The sequence below is a fragment of the Chenopodium album genome, chromosome 25 (assembly GCF_948465745.1).
Source record: "Chenopodium album chromosome 25, dcCheAlbu1.1, whole genome shotgun sequence".
Classification (NCBI taxonomy): Eukaryota; Viridiplantae; Streptophyta; class Magnoliopsida; order Caryophyllales; family Amaranthaceae; genus Chenopodium; species Chenopodium album.
The window spans coordinates 10,943,764-10,963,041 of record NC_137858.1 but is presented as its reverse complement, the minus strand read 5'-3'; the positions used below and the strand labels follow the sequence as shown (position 1 = coordinate 10,963,041).

The window sequence follows — 19,278 nt, the reverse complement described above, 5'->3', positions numbered from 1 at the left end:
GTAGGAGTTTATAGGTACTACGCAGCGGATATAACATATATGAATCATATTCAATAAAGTACCTAATCCCAAGAATCACATGCATAACACACAAGACACATAATCATACCTTTGAAGCGTGAATTCCACGAAGCTATTCGACAGGCAAATCAGGGAGAGAATAGAGCCCCAAGTGTTGCTCCTCTACTTAGTCCACGAGATTCGAACGAGCCGTCCACCAATACTAGATTGGTCGAGTGATTGAGGAAAACCGCGATCACCACCTTTTCGGACAACCGACCATCGCACGAACCACCACCACCACGAGACACCACCGTGCGCCGGGAGGAGGAGAGAGCCGTGAGAGAGGGAGTATGAGAGGGGTTGGTTTCGTGTTTGCTAATTAGGGTTTGATCTAAATGATCAGTTAATTCCTTCTTACGTGCAAACCTAGGCACCTAGTCTATTTATAATCTCATTATAATTAGACTAGGGCACGAAGCCCAATAGCCTCTCAAAGCCCCATATGGCCGGCCACCTAGAGAGATGAGGCCCATGATGGGCCTCGTCCTCTAATGCTCGATCTAGCCCCTTTGTGTGACCTTATAGGATCCGTCCAATTGGGCTTTGGCCTATTTTACTAGTCCAAAGATCGTAAGTACCTCTAGCTATGGCAAAACGACGACCCAAATGTCCGGACTTAATTATCTCCATAATTTGATCCAATTATATATCTAGTAATTGCACACGACGAAGACATAACTCCTTCAATCTCCCACTTGTCTGAGACAAGGGTGCAATATTCAAATTCCTTAAGTCAATGTATATGTCGATTTGATAATATGATTGCATCACATGTCGAGATCATATTAATCTACAAATCGTTTCTTGAAATCTGAGTTAGAATTACAAAACCAAATGATTACTGAGTAATGCATTTGAACGCGGCCACGTATTTTCTGAATTCTCCCTCTTCAAGCGGCCATGACACATTTCCTAATTTAATAGGTAGACTCTATCCAATCTTGTGGCAACAAGCCTCCCACTCAACTTCTGAAATAACCAGGAAACACCCTTTATAATCTCCAGTTACGGGAAGACGTTTGAATGTACCACAGTTATAACATCCATTGAATGAAATCAATGTTCCACTCATGTCAAAGGAATCCACTAATATATACGGAAGCTCTATACTTGAACTTCAAAGTAGGTCAATAGTTCAATCATGCATCATTCATGCATATCCAAGTGATTGATCGAGCATCACTATGCCCCTATAACCCATGAAACCGAGCTATCCAATCAATCTTACATGCTAGTCCATTTATTGAAATCATTTATGTCCACTTTAATGATTTCGAACTAGGAACTTAAATAATATATGGATTTTGTTCACCTGTGGGGTTTCATACACCAGGTCTCTATCTGATAGACAACCTGATGAGCCCATCAATCCATAATTATTTTGGACATTTTATTTAATTTCAAAACCATAATTAAATAAGAGAAATAATAATTTCTGTTTTAAACATAATTCTGCAAATTGATGTATTTTCTCATGTAATATGTTTCCACAAACATACACAACTTAAAATACATAATTTGCTTCAATCCAAGACTTTAATGTGACTTTCATACCTTTGTCTATGGAAGAGGTTTAGTGATTTCTCACTCATAATAAAACTTCGCAGAACGTGACCTTCCGCCGGTCAATGATCTCATAACTGAGGCGATATTTTATATCCATTTGTTTGGATTTGTAATGTGACCCTGGCTCCTTTGTTCTTGGGCAAAAGTAACCATTTAGTCATATGACATTTTAATCCGAACTTCCTCTAAAACTATCCGACTATAGCTTAATACACATATTCTGACATTGAGCATGCAATAGTGCTCTGCTTTGAACTTTTCAAGCTCACTGTACTTCTCCATACTGACAAAATTGTGCGTCTAGATCAAAATCTAGAGTCATCTTGCCAGTTTGGAAAGAACTTGCATTCGTAAAACTTTTGACAAACTTGTTTACCTTTAACACCATAAACTAGACAAATTCCTTTAGTGCTTCTCAAGTACTCAAGGATTTGTTCTTGGTAACTTTCCGTATGCTTATTCTGTATTTGCTTGAAACTTGCTACATATGCACAAGTCATATGTAACAACTTGCTTTGTACATTTCATGGTACATGTAATGGTCCCTTTTGCAAAAGTATTAGGTCCACTCCCTTTACAACTCAACTCAACTAGCTTTTAAGGCACTGAGTTTTACTGAGTGTAAAACCATGAAACATGGGAAGAGATCCTCTCTTAGAATCTTGCATCTTGAACTCGTCAAGAACCTTATCAACATAAGTCTCTTGATTAGGCCCAGTCATCCTTCAAGATTCACTTTGTGGATTTTGATTCCCAATATGTACTCAACATCTCCTAAGTCTCCCATATAGAAACAATCTTTCTAACCATTGCTTGACTTATTCAAGCATTGATATATCGTTTCATATGAACTGTATGTCAACTACATACTAGACTAAGAAGACCAATTGCTCCCACTAAACTTCTTGTTTCTACAAGATTTCTTTTCATTCTTCCAAGGTAATCAAACTGTTTGATTTCCTAATGAATATTTCAACTCCTTAATGCTTACTTCAATCCATAAATGAATTTCTGAAGTTTGCAAAACTTTCTAGGAATTTCTGGAATTCAAAATCTTAGGTTGTATCATATACATGCCATCCATCAAGAACATTTCATGAAGGTGATTTTGATTTCCATAACTAGAAATAATCCGAATAGGCTTACATGACTAATAGGTTTAACCCTATTTGTAAGACTATCATGGACTAGCACATCTTTACAGACATGGAGTCCATTCTGGATTTCTTGGCCTTAAGCCATTTCCTGAGTTGGCACTTGTCCAAAGCTTGCTTGTAGGTATGGATTCCAACCATTTCAATAGGAAAATTTTAGAATCCACCTTATAATAGAATTCCAACAAACTGTTTGTTTTAATCCTAAGTAACCTACGATAGGTGTGAGCGACAATAGAATTATTCTCTTCAACTCATTGAAGCCTTTCATTCTAGTAGGACGATAGAAGTCTCGCTAGTTGAATTAGCTTGCTTCGACACATGTTTGTTCAAATTAGCTGATTTCATGCGCATTCGTCTCTGATGTAGTGTTATCTACATCCCTTTGTTGCTCGTCTCGAATCTCATCGAGATCTAACTTTACTCCCACTTGGCTTTGTAGGAAGACATTTCTTGCTATAAAGACACTATCGCGAGCAACAAACATTTTGTTTTACGCGATTGTAGGAATAATACCTCTGATTTAGGGTCTATTATGTCATCTTTGTAAACATTTTACATAAATTTCATATTCCCTCAATCCTGTTTAGAAAAGATTACTTTGGAACATTTCCAGTCTTTCTACTGCTTTGGTGAAGTTTCTGTTTAGTATATTCGCAATTGTTGTTGTTCTAATGCATATCCTCAAAACGATATTTGTAAATCATTAAATCTTGGATCGAACCATGACAAGCAAAGTTTGATTCCTATTTTATACATACAATTTAATTGTAATGTTCCTGGATTGTGAACAAATTTAACAATTCCTTTAGATGATCATTTGTTTTGAGTTAAATATTTATTACAACAATCATATTGTGGTGCTAAATTGTTTATCTCAAACTTGATTTTACATTTCATTTTTGGAATTTTGAACATTTCAATGATTCCAACTTTTATTTCATTAAGTAACTATCGACATATTTACTTAAATCGTTAATAAGAGCAATGAAATAGTTAAATCCTTTTGCTATATCTTGAACTTATGGTACACACACATCATATGTTTGTGTTCCAAAAGGTCATTTTAGCTCTTTTACCCTTTCAACTAAAAGGTAACTTGGTCATTATACCTTATCAAGCATGACTTCTAATTCTTAAGTGATTCATAATCATATAAGAGTAAGAGTCCATCCATAACTTTGGATGTGCAAATGGTTTATGTGACCTAACTTTACTTTGTTATAAGTATGTTTGCTTTGAATCATCTAAATTTACTTTTGTGATCTACATATATCAATGTCATAAATAAAATTAACTCATATCTAGCAAAATGAAAACAATTTATTACCTTGGTCATGGATCAACATTTGTCCAAGCCAAGTAAAACAAATCAGTTATTCAAAACAAGAAAACCGAAATATTGTCTCATCAAAAACTGGAAATAGTTCTAAATGTCATGATAAACTAATCAGAAATTAAAACTATGAAGCTATCTCTGGCCACTCAAATACTCCTAGTGCACCTTCAAGCTCCATCTCCATGCTAGCTTCACTTGCTTGCAGTTCCTGTGCAACATCATAATGTTAAGCACTGCAACTTGGTATCACATACCTTAGTGAAAGTTAAAATGATTATAACTTAATACCTGAGGTTGATGCTCCATTCTTCTTCTTGAGGAAATCAAGGTATTTCTGGCAATTGCGTTTCCAATGCCCCTTCTTCTTGCAGTAAAAGCATTCACTCTCACTTGCAACTTTGGGTTTTGGATTCGCCTTAGGCTTTTCAGGAGCCTTGGCAACTTGCTTGCCTTTGCTCTTGGCACTAGCCTTTTGCCCCTTCTTCTTGAACCCCTTTCCCTTTTGAATCATAAGAACTTCCTTCTTAGGTTCCTTAGGGATTTGTTTCTCAGCACTAACCAGCATTGCATGCAATTGACTCATAGTCTTTGCATTCGCAGTCATGTTAAAGTTCATGATAAACTGGTTGAAACTTTCTGGAAGTGAATGGAGAATGATGTCTGTTGCCAAATCATCACTAATTGGGTACCCCAGTTTCTCCATACTTTGAATTAGGCCGATCATTTTGAAAACATGATCATGAACTGTGGCACCCTTCTCCATTCTACAATCCATAATCTCACGATGAAGCTCATACCTTTCAACTCTAGCTTGTTTCTTAAACAAAACTTTGAGCTCTTCCATGATTGAATAGGCATCCAGGTCCTCAAAACGCTTTTGAAGACTAGGTTCCATGGTAGCAATCATTAAGCAAGTGATAGGCATAGCTCTATCATGAGCTTCCTTGTGCTTCTTGATATCTGCCGTAGTTGGATTTTCTGGCAGAGGTCCTGGTAATGGGGTATCAATGATATCCTCCTTACCCTCAGATTTCAGAACAAGCCTTAGCATTCTTTCCCAGTTGGAAAAGTTTTCCCCTGTCAACCTATCCTTTTCAAGGAATGGTCGCAAATTGTAAACGTTGTTGTCATTGTTATTACGGCTACCCATCTATGTCAAAATAAGGCAAAGTTTAAAATTATGTTTAATAAATTAAAGTACCATAAAAACATTTATTTGGTAACTTTAAAACACTTTATTCAATAATTAAATGATCCCAATTGAATTTTAAGTGATTCCAAGATCCTTTATTTGTGCAATAATTGACCGGACTGAGGCCCTGCCATCAACCATTACATTTTCAAGGTGAGTAAACTCTTTACTGATTACAACTCTTGTAATTCTTGGTTGAATAATTAACCATCACATGTTTAATTATTACCCTTAGCTTCAAGGTTCTAAACTGATCTTTAGGTAACCTTGTTGAATATAACCAATTAAAAGTGTAGAACGTGATCTACCCCCACTTCCCCAAGATATATTATGATGCTCTGCTGAGGCCGACCCACCACAAACGATCAAGGTTTTCATCGGGTTTTTAATTGGAAAAGCTGCATCAATATTGCTGGGATCTAGATTTATTATGTTGTGATTATTTAGTGAACTCTAGCGCATCATCAAACAACATAAATAAACCTAAACATGCATAATCTTCTAATGCAATAAAATAAGACATAGTATGGCCCCTTAGTCCTAGGAAAACTAGAAATAAAATGCTCCCACTTGAATCATCATGGATCTTCATCCACCTTGCTCCTTTGGGCCTTCACTTCATGGGCTTCTTTTGGGCTAACACCATTTAAATAACTATTCTATTTACATTAAATAAAAGTTATGAAAATACTCAACGGTACGCAGACCGTATTTAGATTACAAAAATACATCACGATACGCATATCGTATTTAAGAATCTATGGGCCATACTAGTCTATATATAGCAACATAATATCATATATTAGAAAAGTGCCATATAATAAATCACTCAACATGCTTGTCTAAACTACAACATCGAATGTTCATAATAAAGTCAACGCATTTCCTAAAATATCTTATATTTTAATCATAATTAGATAATATCATATATTATTCATGACGGTTTATAAAATATCATATATTTAATTTAGTCATGAGATAGAATCAAATCATATTTTAATCTAGAAAGATAAAATCATATTTAATCTTCCATGATTATCCTAACTAATTTAGGAGATTCTATCCTAATTACTAGCCAATCAAATAATTTTAAAATCAATTACATCCTAATCTAATTATGGGATAATCACATTATTTAAATCAATTATTATCCTTTTGGAATATGCTCAGAATATCCTCATCAATCTTATCCTTAATTAACCACTTTAATTTAGGATAATTATCAAAATAACAAACTAAATATGGATAATATCAAATATAACAACTTTTGAATATTTGATTTTATCCTAAAACAAAAAAGATTTTATCCAAATAAAACCAACTTTATCTTTTAAAATAAAAGATCATATTTTGAAAATATTTTAACTTATCCAAAATAAAACCGATTTTATCCCAAAATAATTCGTAATTATCCTGAAATAAATTTTTATAAAACAGATTTTTTTTTTTTTTTTTTTTTTGAAATTCCGCAACCACCAAACGCCGGCCACCGTGGTTGGCTAGCCGAAGCTAGCCACGGTGGCTGGCTGCCGTGACAGCAGCCACTGCCGCAAAGGGCAGCAGCGTGGCAGCTGCTACTGCTGGGGTGCAGGCCACCGTGCGTGGCCAGCCAAGGCTAGCCACGGTGGCTGGCTGCCTTGCAGCAGCCACTGCCGCGCAAGGCAGCAGCACCCCAAGCTGGCAGCCGCGGCAGCAGCCGTGCAACGGTTGCACGCTGCTGCCCACAGCCACCCTAGACCACCGCCCTCCCTTCCCCTCCCTCTTGGACGCCACCTGGTCGGCAGCCGCCGTGGCTGCGCCACCCAGCCGCGGTTGCCGACCTTAAATTTTTTTTTTGTGTTTTAATTTAATTAAAATAACATTTATCCTAATTAAATTAAATTAGTCCATAAGATTAAAATTAAATCATATTCAATTTTAAAATAGGGTTCATCATAAAATTAATCCCAATTTAATTTTAACGTTTAAAATTAAATCTATGATCATACATAAAACATTTTTATGCATGAATCAAACCAATTAAAATTATGAAACATAAAACAAATCGAATAAAACCAAAGTCAAGCACAAAAATCATATTTTAGGGCTTGAAATTTTCGAAATATAGGGTTAGGGTTTTCGAAATTTTCGAAAATATTAGGCATAATTCGGTCCTCTTTATGGCTATTTGAGCATAATTAAATCATATTTAACCGATTCCAAAAGTTTAATCACATTAAATATAATAATTGAACCATAATTAAATTAATTTCTCCCTCTTAATTGATTATAAAATTAACGTGGACATCAAATAATCGTATTATTATGATCTAGCGCGTTAATGCAAGAGGCTAACTGATACCACTGTAGGAGTTTATAGGTACTACGCAGCGGATATAACATATATGAATCATATTCAATAAAGTACCTAATCCCAAGAATCACATGCATAACACACAAGACACATAATCATACCTTTGAAGCGTGAATTCCACGAAGCTATTCGACAGGCAAATCAGGGAGAGAATAGAGCCCCAAGTGTTGCTCCTCTACTTAGTCCACGAGATTCGAACGAGCCGTCCACCAATACTAGATTGGTCGAGTGATTGAGGAAAACCGCGATCACCACCTTTTCGGACAACCGACCATCGCACGAACCACCACCACCACGAGACACCACCGTGCGCCGGGAGGAGGAGAGAGCCGTGAGAGAGGGAGTATGAGAGAGGTTGGTTTCGTGTTTGCTAATTAGGGTTTGATCTAAATGATCAGTTAATTCCTTCTCACGTGCAAACCTAGGCACCTAGTCTATTTATAATCTCATTATAATTAGACTAGGGCACGAAGCCCAATAGCCTCTCAAAGCCCCATATGGCCGGCCACCTAGAGAGATGAGGCCCATGATGGGCCTCGTCCTCTAATGCTCGATCTAGCCCCTTTGTGTGACCTTATAGGATCCGTCCAATTGGGCTTTGGCCTATTTTACTAGTCCAAAGATCGTAAGTACCTCTAGCTATGGCAAAACGACGACCCAAATGTCCGGACTTAATTATCTCCATAATTTGATCCAATTATATATCTAGTAATTGCACACGACGAAGACATAACTCCTTCAGAAGTTACCTCTGCAAAAACCAAACTGGTTTCAGATAACAGTGAGGTTGGCTTCACTATTATAGATTTGTGCATTTTCTTAAATTCAATTTTAGATATAGAATTTGAAGTGTGTGCTCAACTTACCAGTCATTTAGTTCCTTTATAAAACAGTGCCATCAGGCTTGGTTGGTCTCACTGATGCTTTATACCTATTCTGATGTCTCAGTTAAAGCAATCCATCGAGCAATTAAAGACTGAAATAAATAACCTCAAGGTAATGTACCTACTTTCTCCACTTCCCACCCTCTCCTCCCACGGGTTTGGTGTTAAGTTTATTCCTTATGTCGATTTCAATTACAGCCAGAGTTAAGTGCCACAGAAGTGATTACTCTGGAAGAGGAACACAAGGCTCTCTTGTCTGAGAAAAATGGGGAGATGGACTACATGCAGAGTTTGCAGAACCAACTCGAAAAACTAAGGGTACATGTCAAAATGCCTTTAGCTTCTCTGCAGTTGCATTTTTGCTAAATTATAGTTTTCTTTTAATTTTTATGTACTGAAAAAAGATGGCATGATCAAGTATCAAGGTACTGATTCTACTTAATAGTATTGATCACTTATTTATTGTATTTTTTAGGGAATTTCACATGTTATCCAGTGTTCATGCAGAGGAGAATACAAGGTGGAAATGGGCCTTTGTGATATGGGGGAATAATGTACTATTGAGTCATTGTCTCATTGACATCAACTGTGAATGAATTTCGCAAGTCATCATCAGATACTATCGAGTTATGGTTTCAGCCTCGTTGGTATGCTTGCCAGTTAAACATTGCAGGAAACTTTCATGCTTTTGTATGAAATTATAAAATGTTGAGCTTAAATACTGCGCACAGTCGGATTACATGATGTATGATTTCAGATTTTCAGATAACCAGTTAGCCAATGATGCCCTTATTAGTCGTTCAATCGTTGTAGTAAATATTGTACTCTGTAATGTTTTTAAAAGCCGATTTCAGAATCCCAGAGCTGTTTTTAACAGATTGGTCTTGGGATTTTCAGTCTCTTGTTACATGATACAAATATTGTATTAATATTTTTGATATAAAAGCTGAATTTACTATTTCTGTGCGTTTCCAGTGGACTTGATTATTGTCCATCAGTAAAACTAATGCAGCATACCTCTTTATATTCTGAACTATAAAAGCTTGCTAATTTGGGCTGTTTGGAGTTCCTTGGTTTGTTGTGGCAACAATGAAGGATAAGTTTGTAACTCGAGTATGAATAGGCGGATTTAATAAGGGGCTAGGGTGGCACGTATGTTACCATTCTATAAAATGTACGATTGCAACAAAAATAGAAGATAAAATATTATAAAACATAAAATATATAAAAATAACAATTAGTTAGTGTGAATCATGCGAAGTTGCGAACGATTCTTTGAAGTATGGCCTGAGTGCCGATCATGCGGAGCCCAAATATCAGTTTCGAAACCGACATAGGAGGCAGGGTTCCTTATATCGATCTCCAAAAAGGATTACGAAATGATGGCTCAAGGAAAACTTATCCATTACTATAATGTGAGGTTGGGATCTTACCTGGTTGTGAAGGCAGTGAATCACCCAAAAGAGAAACCTACAAGCAGTTTTAGTGTAAGCCTGGAAAAAAGCAAGAGAGATCAAGAAGAGGTGCATGATGGGGTGTGTTCAAAGGAGGAGGATTATTGTTCGGAAGTAGGTTCAACTGTAACCTCAGAAGTTGATAGCTCGAGTGGAGGAGGAGGAACTTACTCCTTCACAAAAAACGATTTTTCCACTAATCCTATCACCTCGGCCACCAGTAGACTCAGAGTTCCTTCCGCAACCAAGATCAATATGAGAAAGAGCCAGAAAACAGGAAGAAGAAGCATTTCAATTCACCAGAAGGATAAGAGAAGAAGGAAGACAAGCAGACCGACGACACCTATTCATAGGGAGATTCCCAACCCCCGAATTTCCCTTGCTAATTTTGCTTATGTTTGCAGGTCCCAAATTGGTAAGAAGAGGAAGTTTGACTCCCCAAGCCACCCAAGAAAGAAATCTGCGTCTTTAAGTAGTTTTTATTGTAATTCTATGTCCACGACGTCGAGTCATTATTATGTGTCTAACTCTGTGTTTCAATGTTGTAAGTCGTCTAGTGTCGAGTCCAATCCCACAAACTGGAAGTACATACCAGATGTAGTGGGGGTGTAAGGGTCTTTTATTAATAAGACTTGCCAAAAAAAAAAAAAAAAAAAAAAATAGTTAATGTCCCACCAATTTAATAATGTAAATTTGCCTCTGAATCTCTGATAGTATTGCCTCTTTCTTACACCAAATCTTATGGCTCTTTAATTAACTTCACCCATGGCATTCACACCAGTGTTTCATATCATTAAACGGTTTTTTAAAAAAAAAAAACTCGTCCTCCACCCCCTCCCCAAGGATCTCCTGCATACATGCCGGCTTCTATGCAAATAGCAGTGTGCCATCTCTACTAAAGCAAATTCGCGCACCGCGTCCATCTTAGCCTCTCATTAACTAGCTGGAAGCCTGGAAGTTTTCTTTGCAGTATAGAATGCAAGTATGCAGAGAGAATGTTGTTCCATCCCTGTCAATCTGTCATGGTGGCTTTCTTCACTTTTGCCAATACCTTTATTCCCTGCTTGTGCTGTAATTTCAACTGCTTTTCACTTTAAAAGTTAGATTTGTTTCACATAAAATCGAATAAGCTTAATTGCTAACTTTGCCGAGAGTTTTGCTTGACACTATTAGATAATGTCATTCAACTATAAATTTTTTTCCCCTCTTTTAACAAAGGCAAACGCAATGTTCATTCAACTCGAAACAAAAACATAGTACTTCACTACTTCAGTTTAGAGCTAGGTGTCGAGTTTCTTAAGAGTGCCAGCTTATAATCTTTTGCTAATTTTTCTTCAAGAACACAAGATAAGAAACTTTTTCACTGAAATATCTCATCAATATACACAAGATGCCAACGACCTCAACTTTGTCAAATCCCTAACAAAATTTTTTGAGTTATTATCCAATGATGATATACATTTTGGAATACACAGCTATCCCACAAAAAAGAAAACACACTGCTTCCTTCATACTCGTATTATTGAAGAAAATAGGATTCTTCTTCAGGCCATGGACTCTCCAACCTGAAACGCAACACATCATCAAACTAATGTATAAACTCCTCAGAAAGACAGAAAGGTCCAGAGCAACATATAACAGTGATACGCCAGGTATATAACCATCTCTAACTACCTCCCCAAACTACAGCACCCTGGTGATCTGGCGTCATGGAAATGCATGATGTTAAAGATATTGCTACCCATTGATTGTGACCAGACTGACCACTCTCTAAAGCAAAGGTAGAATGTTGGTTTTACACATGCAATTGAAAGTAATAATTCTAAAGTCTGTCAGAAAAATAAAATCAGATATAACTACACAATAGATCCAACCAAATATAAAGGGATAAATAGAAATTTTTGAGCAGTCAAATTTTCAATTTAGTAACCCTATGAAGGGTTGGTTTTATTTGGAAAGTTTGGTCTATGAACCTTCCACGGAGGTCTTTAAAGTCAAAACATTGTCTGGCAAGTTCCTCTCCCTATCATGAACTATGCAATGCCAGATACACAGATTACAAAACATTGATACTGGCAAAATCTGTCATTATAAGCAATTCTGTACAAATGAGAAACTGACCTCAATCACCTCCTGGTTTTATCAAGAACTTCAATGTATCTCTTCGGCACGCCATATTGATCCATCAAATGTTTTGCAAGATGATCAATAACACCACCCTGAACCAGAACTTCATGTCCTTTCTTACCTGGAATATTCATAAATCAGACGCAAAGAGTATTAAGAGCTAGATGAAAAGAGCCCAATTTTCTCCAGAAAAGAGCAATACACCATCACCCACACGGCCACATATCTTAGCTCATACAAAATATCAAGAAAGTGTCCAGTAATGCAGTTTATTGAACGAAAAACATAATTATATGCAAAGACAAGTTACCAGGTAATTCAGCCACTGTGGTACTGCATGCAAACTTTTTCTGCAGCTCTGATGCCAATGATTCAGCATCCATCAGAAAAATTTCAAAACCAGATAGCTTAGTCATTTTCTTGTTCCCTTGTCGTCTCTCTGTCAAGATGTGTATTGGTTTAACAGCACCTTTCCTGATCACAGAGTCACCTCCTCTAGTCACTTTGTGATGGGCTTGCATTCGACTCAAAAATGTTGTCCCTAAATCCTTCTTATGAATTTCAGTTGGGTACGCTGTTCCTTTTTTAATAGCTCCCTTGAACAAAGCATCACACAGTGTAGCATCTAATATCACCATTGCTTTGTTTGTAGGCTTTACGAGATTCTCCTTCTCGACATATGCAAACACAACATTAGCAGCCTCTGATGCAGTAAAAATTGCTCCAGTATCAGCTCCAACAGCAGTAAATATAGCATTGACGTGAATGCTTGGCTTATAGACCTCCTCTATCTCCAATAATTTATGTGATTGAGAGTCAGCAGCAGCCTGTTCACTGCTTTCCTCAACCTTATCAGGTTGCCTTTTTTCAGGTTTGAAGGATTTGTAATCTGCATGGTTCCGATTAACAGAAAAAAGCACCACTTCCTTTTTATGTTTATCCTCTTTTACTGTAATCTGTGCACCATATGAAAATAAACAATCAACTCATAAACAATAAGCATACAAAAGTAGATCATGAGGAGCTACATGCCAAAGTAGATTCAAGAAAATGGATATAACAAGAGTCATACAACGACATAAAAATCTACCAAGCGGGGAGAAAATCAATGATAGATTGATAGAAGCTTGGAATGATCAATATTGGTTTTTTCCTAAATTTCTCTGACCAGTTTGGCAAGGTAATGGTATAAAGCTTCTGTTTGGATGTGTGAGCAGGGGAAGAAATTGCACAAACAATATTCTTACTCACCACTTTGAAGAGCTTAAAACTTGTAGAAAGATCATTTGAGGTAAAGGGAAAATCTGATCCAGTCTCTGACCATTTATCAGCTGACTGATTGGGGCGTGAGAAAGTAAAGAGATCGATGAAAGTTCTTAACAGCAATGCCTAAAATGTTATTTGCAATTTCATGGTGCATTTATTCAGTGAAAAGCCTTGAAACAGACCTTGAAAAAAGTCACCTAACTCAAAAGGTGGAAAATAGAACTCTTTCAAAATTTGCTCAACTACACATATTTCATTCTCAAGTTTAAGATGTTTACTATCCATAGGCCTTAATCTTCTAATCATTTTATGAAGTGCAACTAGTTTTGTGGATAAAAACTTTGTCAGGAAAAAATACCGGACGACAAAAGGAAGGGAAAAAAACACAAAAATAAAAATTGGTATGACATGAACCTAAAATTACCAAGACAAAACTGACCTAACTAGTTACCAGCCTATTTGCCAGGTTCATCTTACAAAGATTCTCTAGCAGAATTTATGAGTGCCCTACCAACCTACAGATCATTTCAACTTTTATCAGTGACTCAAAACTAATGCAGTTGCCAAAAATGCCCCTTAATTTTGTTACTAATGCGGTAATACTTGCAACTGATTATTAGTTACATGATTTTTGTAATGGTCACTCAAATGAGATACTTTATGGAACATCTTAAAACCTTCTCATACAAGTTCCTATGACTAGTGATAGCAAGAATCTACAGTAGTAGACAGACACAACTCACAAGGGAGCATATTTTCTCACTTGATCCAGTTTCACTCTATCCAATAGAATCATATGAATATTATAACAGAATTCTCTTGCTCCGGGTAAAGAGGAAATGGCGATAAGAAGGATCACCTAATGAGTAGTGAAGTTGTGATCAAGAGTTCAAGACCAAGTCATAGGAGAATTTAGGTCTGGCTTACAAGGTGGCCTAAGTGTGCTTTGGCGGCCAACTAAATATGGGGTCTAGGAGCTTTATATAAAGGATCGTGAAAGAATTTAAAACAATCGCTTTTATTTCACCTCTTCTAACATTAATTTAGTTGTAACTACAAGGATATCTCGAAATTGTCCAACAAGCTGTATATTTCAAGAGAATGGAACTCAAAACAAAGCCATAGAGCTGTATATAATATATATCAAGAGAATGGGAACTCAAAACAAAGCCATAGCAGAAGACGATATTCAAATCCCTTGTACTTGAGTTAGCCACACACAGACACACACACAGATGGAGAGAGAGAGAGACAGAGAGACTACCACTCCAGCAGACGCTTTAGATTGCAACCATTTTGACAACTTTTTGAAAGATGACTTTTTGATATCAAGAGTAATGCCAGATGGTCTACACGGTAAAACATGATTTGCCCTGGGTCATAAGTAAAGAGACTGTTATAAAACTGATATAGTACAATATAAGACCTGTCCTTTCAGGAAAAAAAAAATGTCAATGGGAGAAAAGAAGAAAAAATCACTAGTACACAATATGCCACAAGTCCAGTTATAGGACTATGATCAATAACCAGACAATCTTCTAAACAAAGAGAATGAGAGTCTAACAAGACACGAAAAGATAAACTAAAGCTCCCCCACCCTGTATATTCCACATAAGGTCATTCAATTTTGGCAATTTGAACATAGATGTCACCATAACAATATTTGCCTTACCATAGAGTACTTCCTGGCATTGGAAGATCCTTATCCTTCACTGTCGTATGCAAAGCTTGCAGTAGACATCTGTCCAACAGCATATCCACATCTTCTGTCGATAGAGATTGCTGGTTCTCACTTTGCACTGCATCATTCTCCACTGTCGTCAAGCCACTCAACTCTTCAGCAACTTGTTCAGAAATATAATCATTATTATTATCCAAGTGAGAGGATGAAGCAGGATCATGTTCTGAGGAAACATTATTCACAACATCTGGATCCATTGCTTCTTCATTGTCACTATTTTTATCAACAGAACCATCGCCTTCACATAAATGAGAAGCCGTGAAAGAAGGATCAGGGAAGACTGCATCTTCAAAAAAACCAGCATTTGGCACAAAACGACCTTCAACTGATTCCCTGAAAAACAAGGTGTCCAGCAATTAGAGATCAATAAGCTTGGATTGAAGATTTAAGCAACTATTACACTTACCATAGATAATCACGATAATAGTGTGTTATTCTTAAAGCCTTTCCACGTAGGCCAGCTTTCAGCACTTCAGCACTACTCATAGTAGTTGCGCCAACCTGAAATTATAAGATAATTTATGTAAATTGAAATTCGTAGGAGATTTTAATCAGCGCCTCAAAATTGTCACCAAAAAAAAAAAAAAATTGTTTTCCAAGTGCTTACCGCAATAGGAGCAGGATTGCCGGGAACCTTTACTGACCATGCCTCACCAGCAACAAATGATGGAAAGCCTTCTGGTGGTATACAAATACCAGGGAACATCAAATCCGCCCCTCCAATTATAAATCGAGAGACCTCTCCCCCCTTTAGCATGAAAGCAGGAAGGAGGTCAGGGACCTTCCAGAGAGCATAAACTGTTACAATTGAGTGTGAAGATAAGGTCAGCAAATATGCTCATTACAAGGACATTATGATTCCTCTACTGAAAAGGAAGAGAGGAGAAGAGTTGGTTTCCCCATTCAATAGTTGGACGTAGAAAAAATTATGTGTAAACTATACTGAACCATCAAAGCAAGAAAAATCTTAGTGCCCAACTAGAGTTCAGAAGAAACCAACCATGCGCATAATTAACGGAGAAGTGTAAATATAATTATACTATGCAGCACAGTGACTTAACTTTACATTCTATCTCATTCGTAGTTAGCATAACTGAATGCAACTTTGAAGTATCAAAGTCAGGTAAAGGCTTGAAGCCAAGAAAGGTCATGGCCAAGAAAATGCAGAACAGAAACTACTCCCTGAATCTTATAACTAAAGGCCCACATTCCATCTAGGATCTTAGAGGCAAGCCACCACTTCCATAATATAATAGTACTATTATTTACAGTGGAAAAAAGGAAGCAACCAAGAGACAGAAAACACTAACATTAGGAATCTCACATAGTAAAGATGTCCCAATACTCAAACATTAGTAGAACTATTTGAAGTACTAACTTTGTCTTTATATTTGTATCTTTAAGTGTAATATACGAAGTCATTAGAAGCAAAAGTTTACAAAGAAAAGGGAGCTGTACCAGTAAGCATATAATGAAACACAAATTACTAAATTAGATGTATGATGCCAAACAACAGAATAAGTTTTACCTGTTGGATATAAATCCGAACCTCTTCCATCAGCATCAAAAAACATGGGAAAGCCACCTTCTACACCATACACAAGGACTCGATTTTGAAACTTTGCCAAAGTGATCTCCCCCTAAACATTAAACATAACCAATTAGTACAACAGCAGATGCAGAGTAAGAGACTTCCTTATTGACATCCCCACTCAACAACTAAACACCGAAACCAAAGATCAATCCACAAATCAAAATACACTCATATAACACAACAGTTTTAATTGAGAACCCATAATTCAAGATACACGTGAGTCGTCCACTCGTCCCATATATTAGACAAAAGAAACTCCTTGCAGAACCAGACATTATTGAAGCTAGGTGGCAGTTTCACTGTCCTCCTTCACGGGCAACTCAAGCTCTTTTCATAGAATGTTCAGAAACATAAAGTTTGCACAAATTTTAGTCAGCCCTTCATACATTATAGCATCAAACTTTTTACAAATTCCATCCAACATATCGCCTCCCGGTATGCTCATATATAGAGCACCAAGGCACAAAAAAAGTGAAATGTTGTAACTTTACACCCGGGTGTACGAATACCGTGCAAACTTTTTAACCCATTACAACACCGGATACAAATTTTTAACCAGCAACTACAAATAAACACAAAAAAAAAAAAAAAAAAAAAAAAAAAAAAAAAAAAAAAACAAAGACCTCAGCTCAATAACAATTCAGCACCAATTTTGTGCATGATTTCACCCTAAAACCAGCCCTATGAATCAATTTAACACTAATTCCACCACAAAAACAATCACAAATCAATACAAATTAATATACAAAACAACAAATGATATTCATACAATTGAACAGGCAATATTAACAATACATGATATACATCAATCAAAACTTATAAACTCAACCAATTTAAGAATAAATTCATAACATAACAATTGGGTAAAATGGGAATATGGAATTAAGCTACCTTAGGAGGAAGAAGGACATCAAGATCAGCATCAGAAGCACGGGAGAACTTTTCTTTGACGCTTCTTCGCAACTTTTTCTTATCAGCGCCTGATAATCTTTGCAATGACTTCGCTTCGACGGCCTTCTTGAACATTTTTCACGCACTTCAACTCAGTTTTCCGGCGATGTCGGTAGTTTGGGTTCAAAGCTTTTCAAAGGTGCCCGAATTTTCTAGAAGTTGGTGTTTTGCCCAATTTATACGAGTTCGTGAGATGGTTGCTCACGGGGGCAAAATGGTAGATGAGATAACATAGGCTTTAATTGGTTGAAACTTGAAAGCCCATGTGTTGTTGGATGTTCGGTAATATTACTCCTTCTGTTCCGTAATAATTTGAATATACGAAGTGCTGAGTAACATTTACATGCAATATTGTACTCGTATGTGGTACGCATTGTCGAAAAAGCACTCTTTCATATCATTCATACATCTTGCATAGTGTTTTTGTAATTTAGTGAGAAGAAAGTAATTATTCTTATATTGCTCATAAGGGTAGCGCAATTAGACCTGACAAAATTGACGCATACTCGATTACCCGCCTGACCGGCTGACACGGAACTTGAACTATACCTGAAATCATGTGACATTATATGACTTGAACCAATAAGGAATGTTTCTTGCAATTATTATTTTAATAAATAAGCATATTGGCAATGGAACCGAAAATGACCCAAACCAACTTAAATGATTCTTACCAAAACTATTCGAACTCGTATTTAATCAACCAGAGCGACTCAAATGCCACCTCTAAAATCAATGCCCTCGATTATAATCGATAGGTTGTTGGAGTAAAGAAAGGGAATTCAATGCGTCGAAGTTCAGCCGCCCGATCAGGAGCGAGAGGAGTCGTAAATTCTGAGGTTACGCCGCCAGATCGGGGGAGCTATGCCCGGTCGAGCACGAGTGGAAGTCTGGAAAAGGCTTCTCGCTCGCCTAATTGGGCAAGCTATGCCCGACCGGGCATGCAAGCATCCGATTGAGCGAAGCTTGCCCGATCACGCACGAGAATGCCGTTGACTCTAACTTTTTTTCCTTGGTATCTTTCTCTTAATTTCTTTATTAATTCCTTGTAACCCCCCATTTGAGAGGATGAATAAGGTGATTAAATCATCATCTTTATTCTGATTTATTCACCTTCATTGATTCTTGAGATCCATGTATGCTCTTCCTTCCTTTTTCTATAAATTGAAGAATCATTTTCTGATTTTGATATACCTGAGAAACTATTAAACACAAGCTAAACACATTCTCTTTTCTGTTGGTCATGAGTTATAACCTTTCACCCAAAAGTGTCTTTGTGTAGAAGTGGTGTGTCAACATTAGGCAACGTGCTGACGAATACAATTGAGCACCATGGTTGTGCCAGAATTTTGTTTTCAAGTAAGTGATTTGCATCACAGCACACCATATTTGCTCCATTGATTATAAGATCAACTTCTCAGTTTATTGTTTATTTCTTTCTCGGAGTTTTGAAAACATCTTATTTTATTTACAACAAGGTTAAGTGTGTATTGCCTTATCAAAGGTAACCTCGCAAACTATGTAGGCGGAAAAATGAGATCGAATCCACAACGAAACATTGGTTTTAACTCCAGCAATTAATTGAAGCTATAAG

At 36.9% G+C, this 19,278-nt stretch overlaps 2 protein-coding genes across 2 annotated transcripts; one reads left to right on the top strand and one right to left on the bottom strand.

Annotated features, from left to right (window-relative positions):
• Window positions 1-2,167: 2,167 nt before the first annotated feature.
• On the top strand, window positions 2,168-9,392 carry LOC145613646 (uncharacterized). Its single transcript, XM_081668736.1, has 5 exons — window positions 2,168-2,192; window positions 8,377-8,453; window positions 8,616-8,663; window positions 8,750-8,869; window positions 9,027-9,392. The coding sequence occupies exons 1-5, from the start codon at window positions 2,168-2,170 to the stop codon at window positions 9,102-9,104; spliced, it is 348 nt and encodes a 115-aa protein (XP_081524862.1). The 3' UTR covers window positions 9,105-9,392.
• Window positions 9,393-11,277: 1,885 nt separating this feature from the next.
• LOC145614231 (uncharacterized) lies at window positions 11,278-17,883 on the bottom strand. The gene is made up of 9 exons (XM_081669250.1): window positions 17,625-17,883; window positions 16,668-16,779; window positions 15,747-15,937; window positions 15,546-15,640; window positions 15,071-15,472; window positions 14,663-14,771; window positions 12,443-13,088; window positions 12,127-12,253; window positions 11,278-11,570 (listed from the first exon to the last, which is right to left on the bottom strand). The coding sequence occupies exons 1-8, from the start codon at window positions 17,757-17,759 to the stop codon at window positions 12,132-12,134; spliced, it is 1,812 nt and encodes a 603-aa protein (XP_081525376.1). The 5' UTR covers window positions 17,760-17,883; the 3' UTR covers window positions 11,278-11,570; window positions 12,127-12,131.
• Window positions 17,884-19,278: the final 1,395 nt, after the last annotated feature.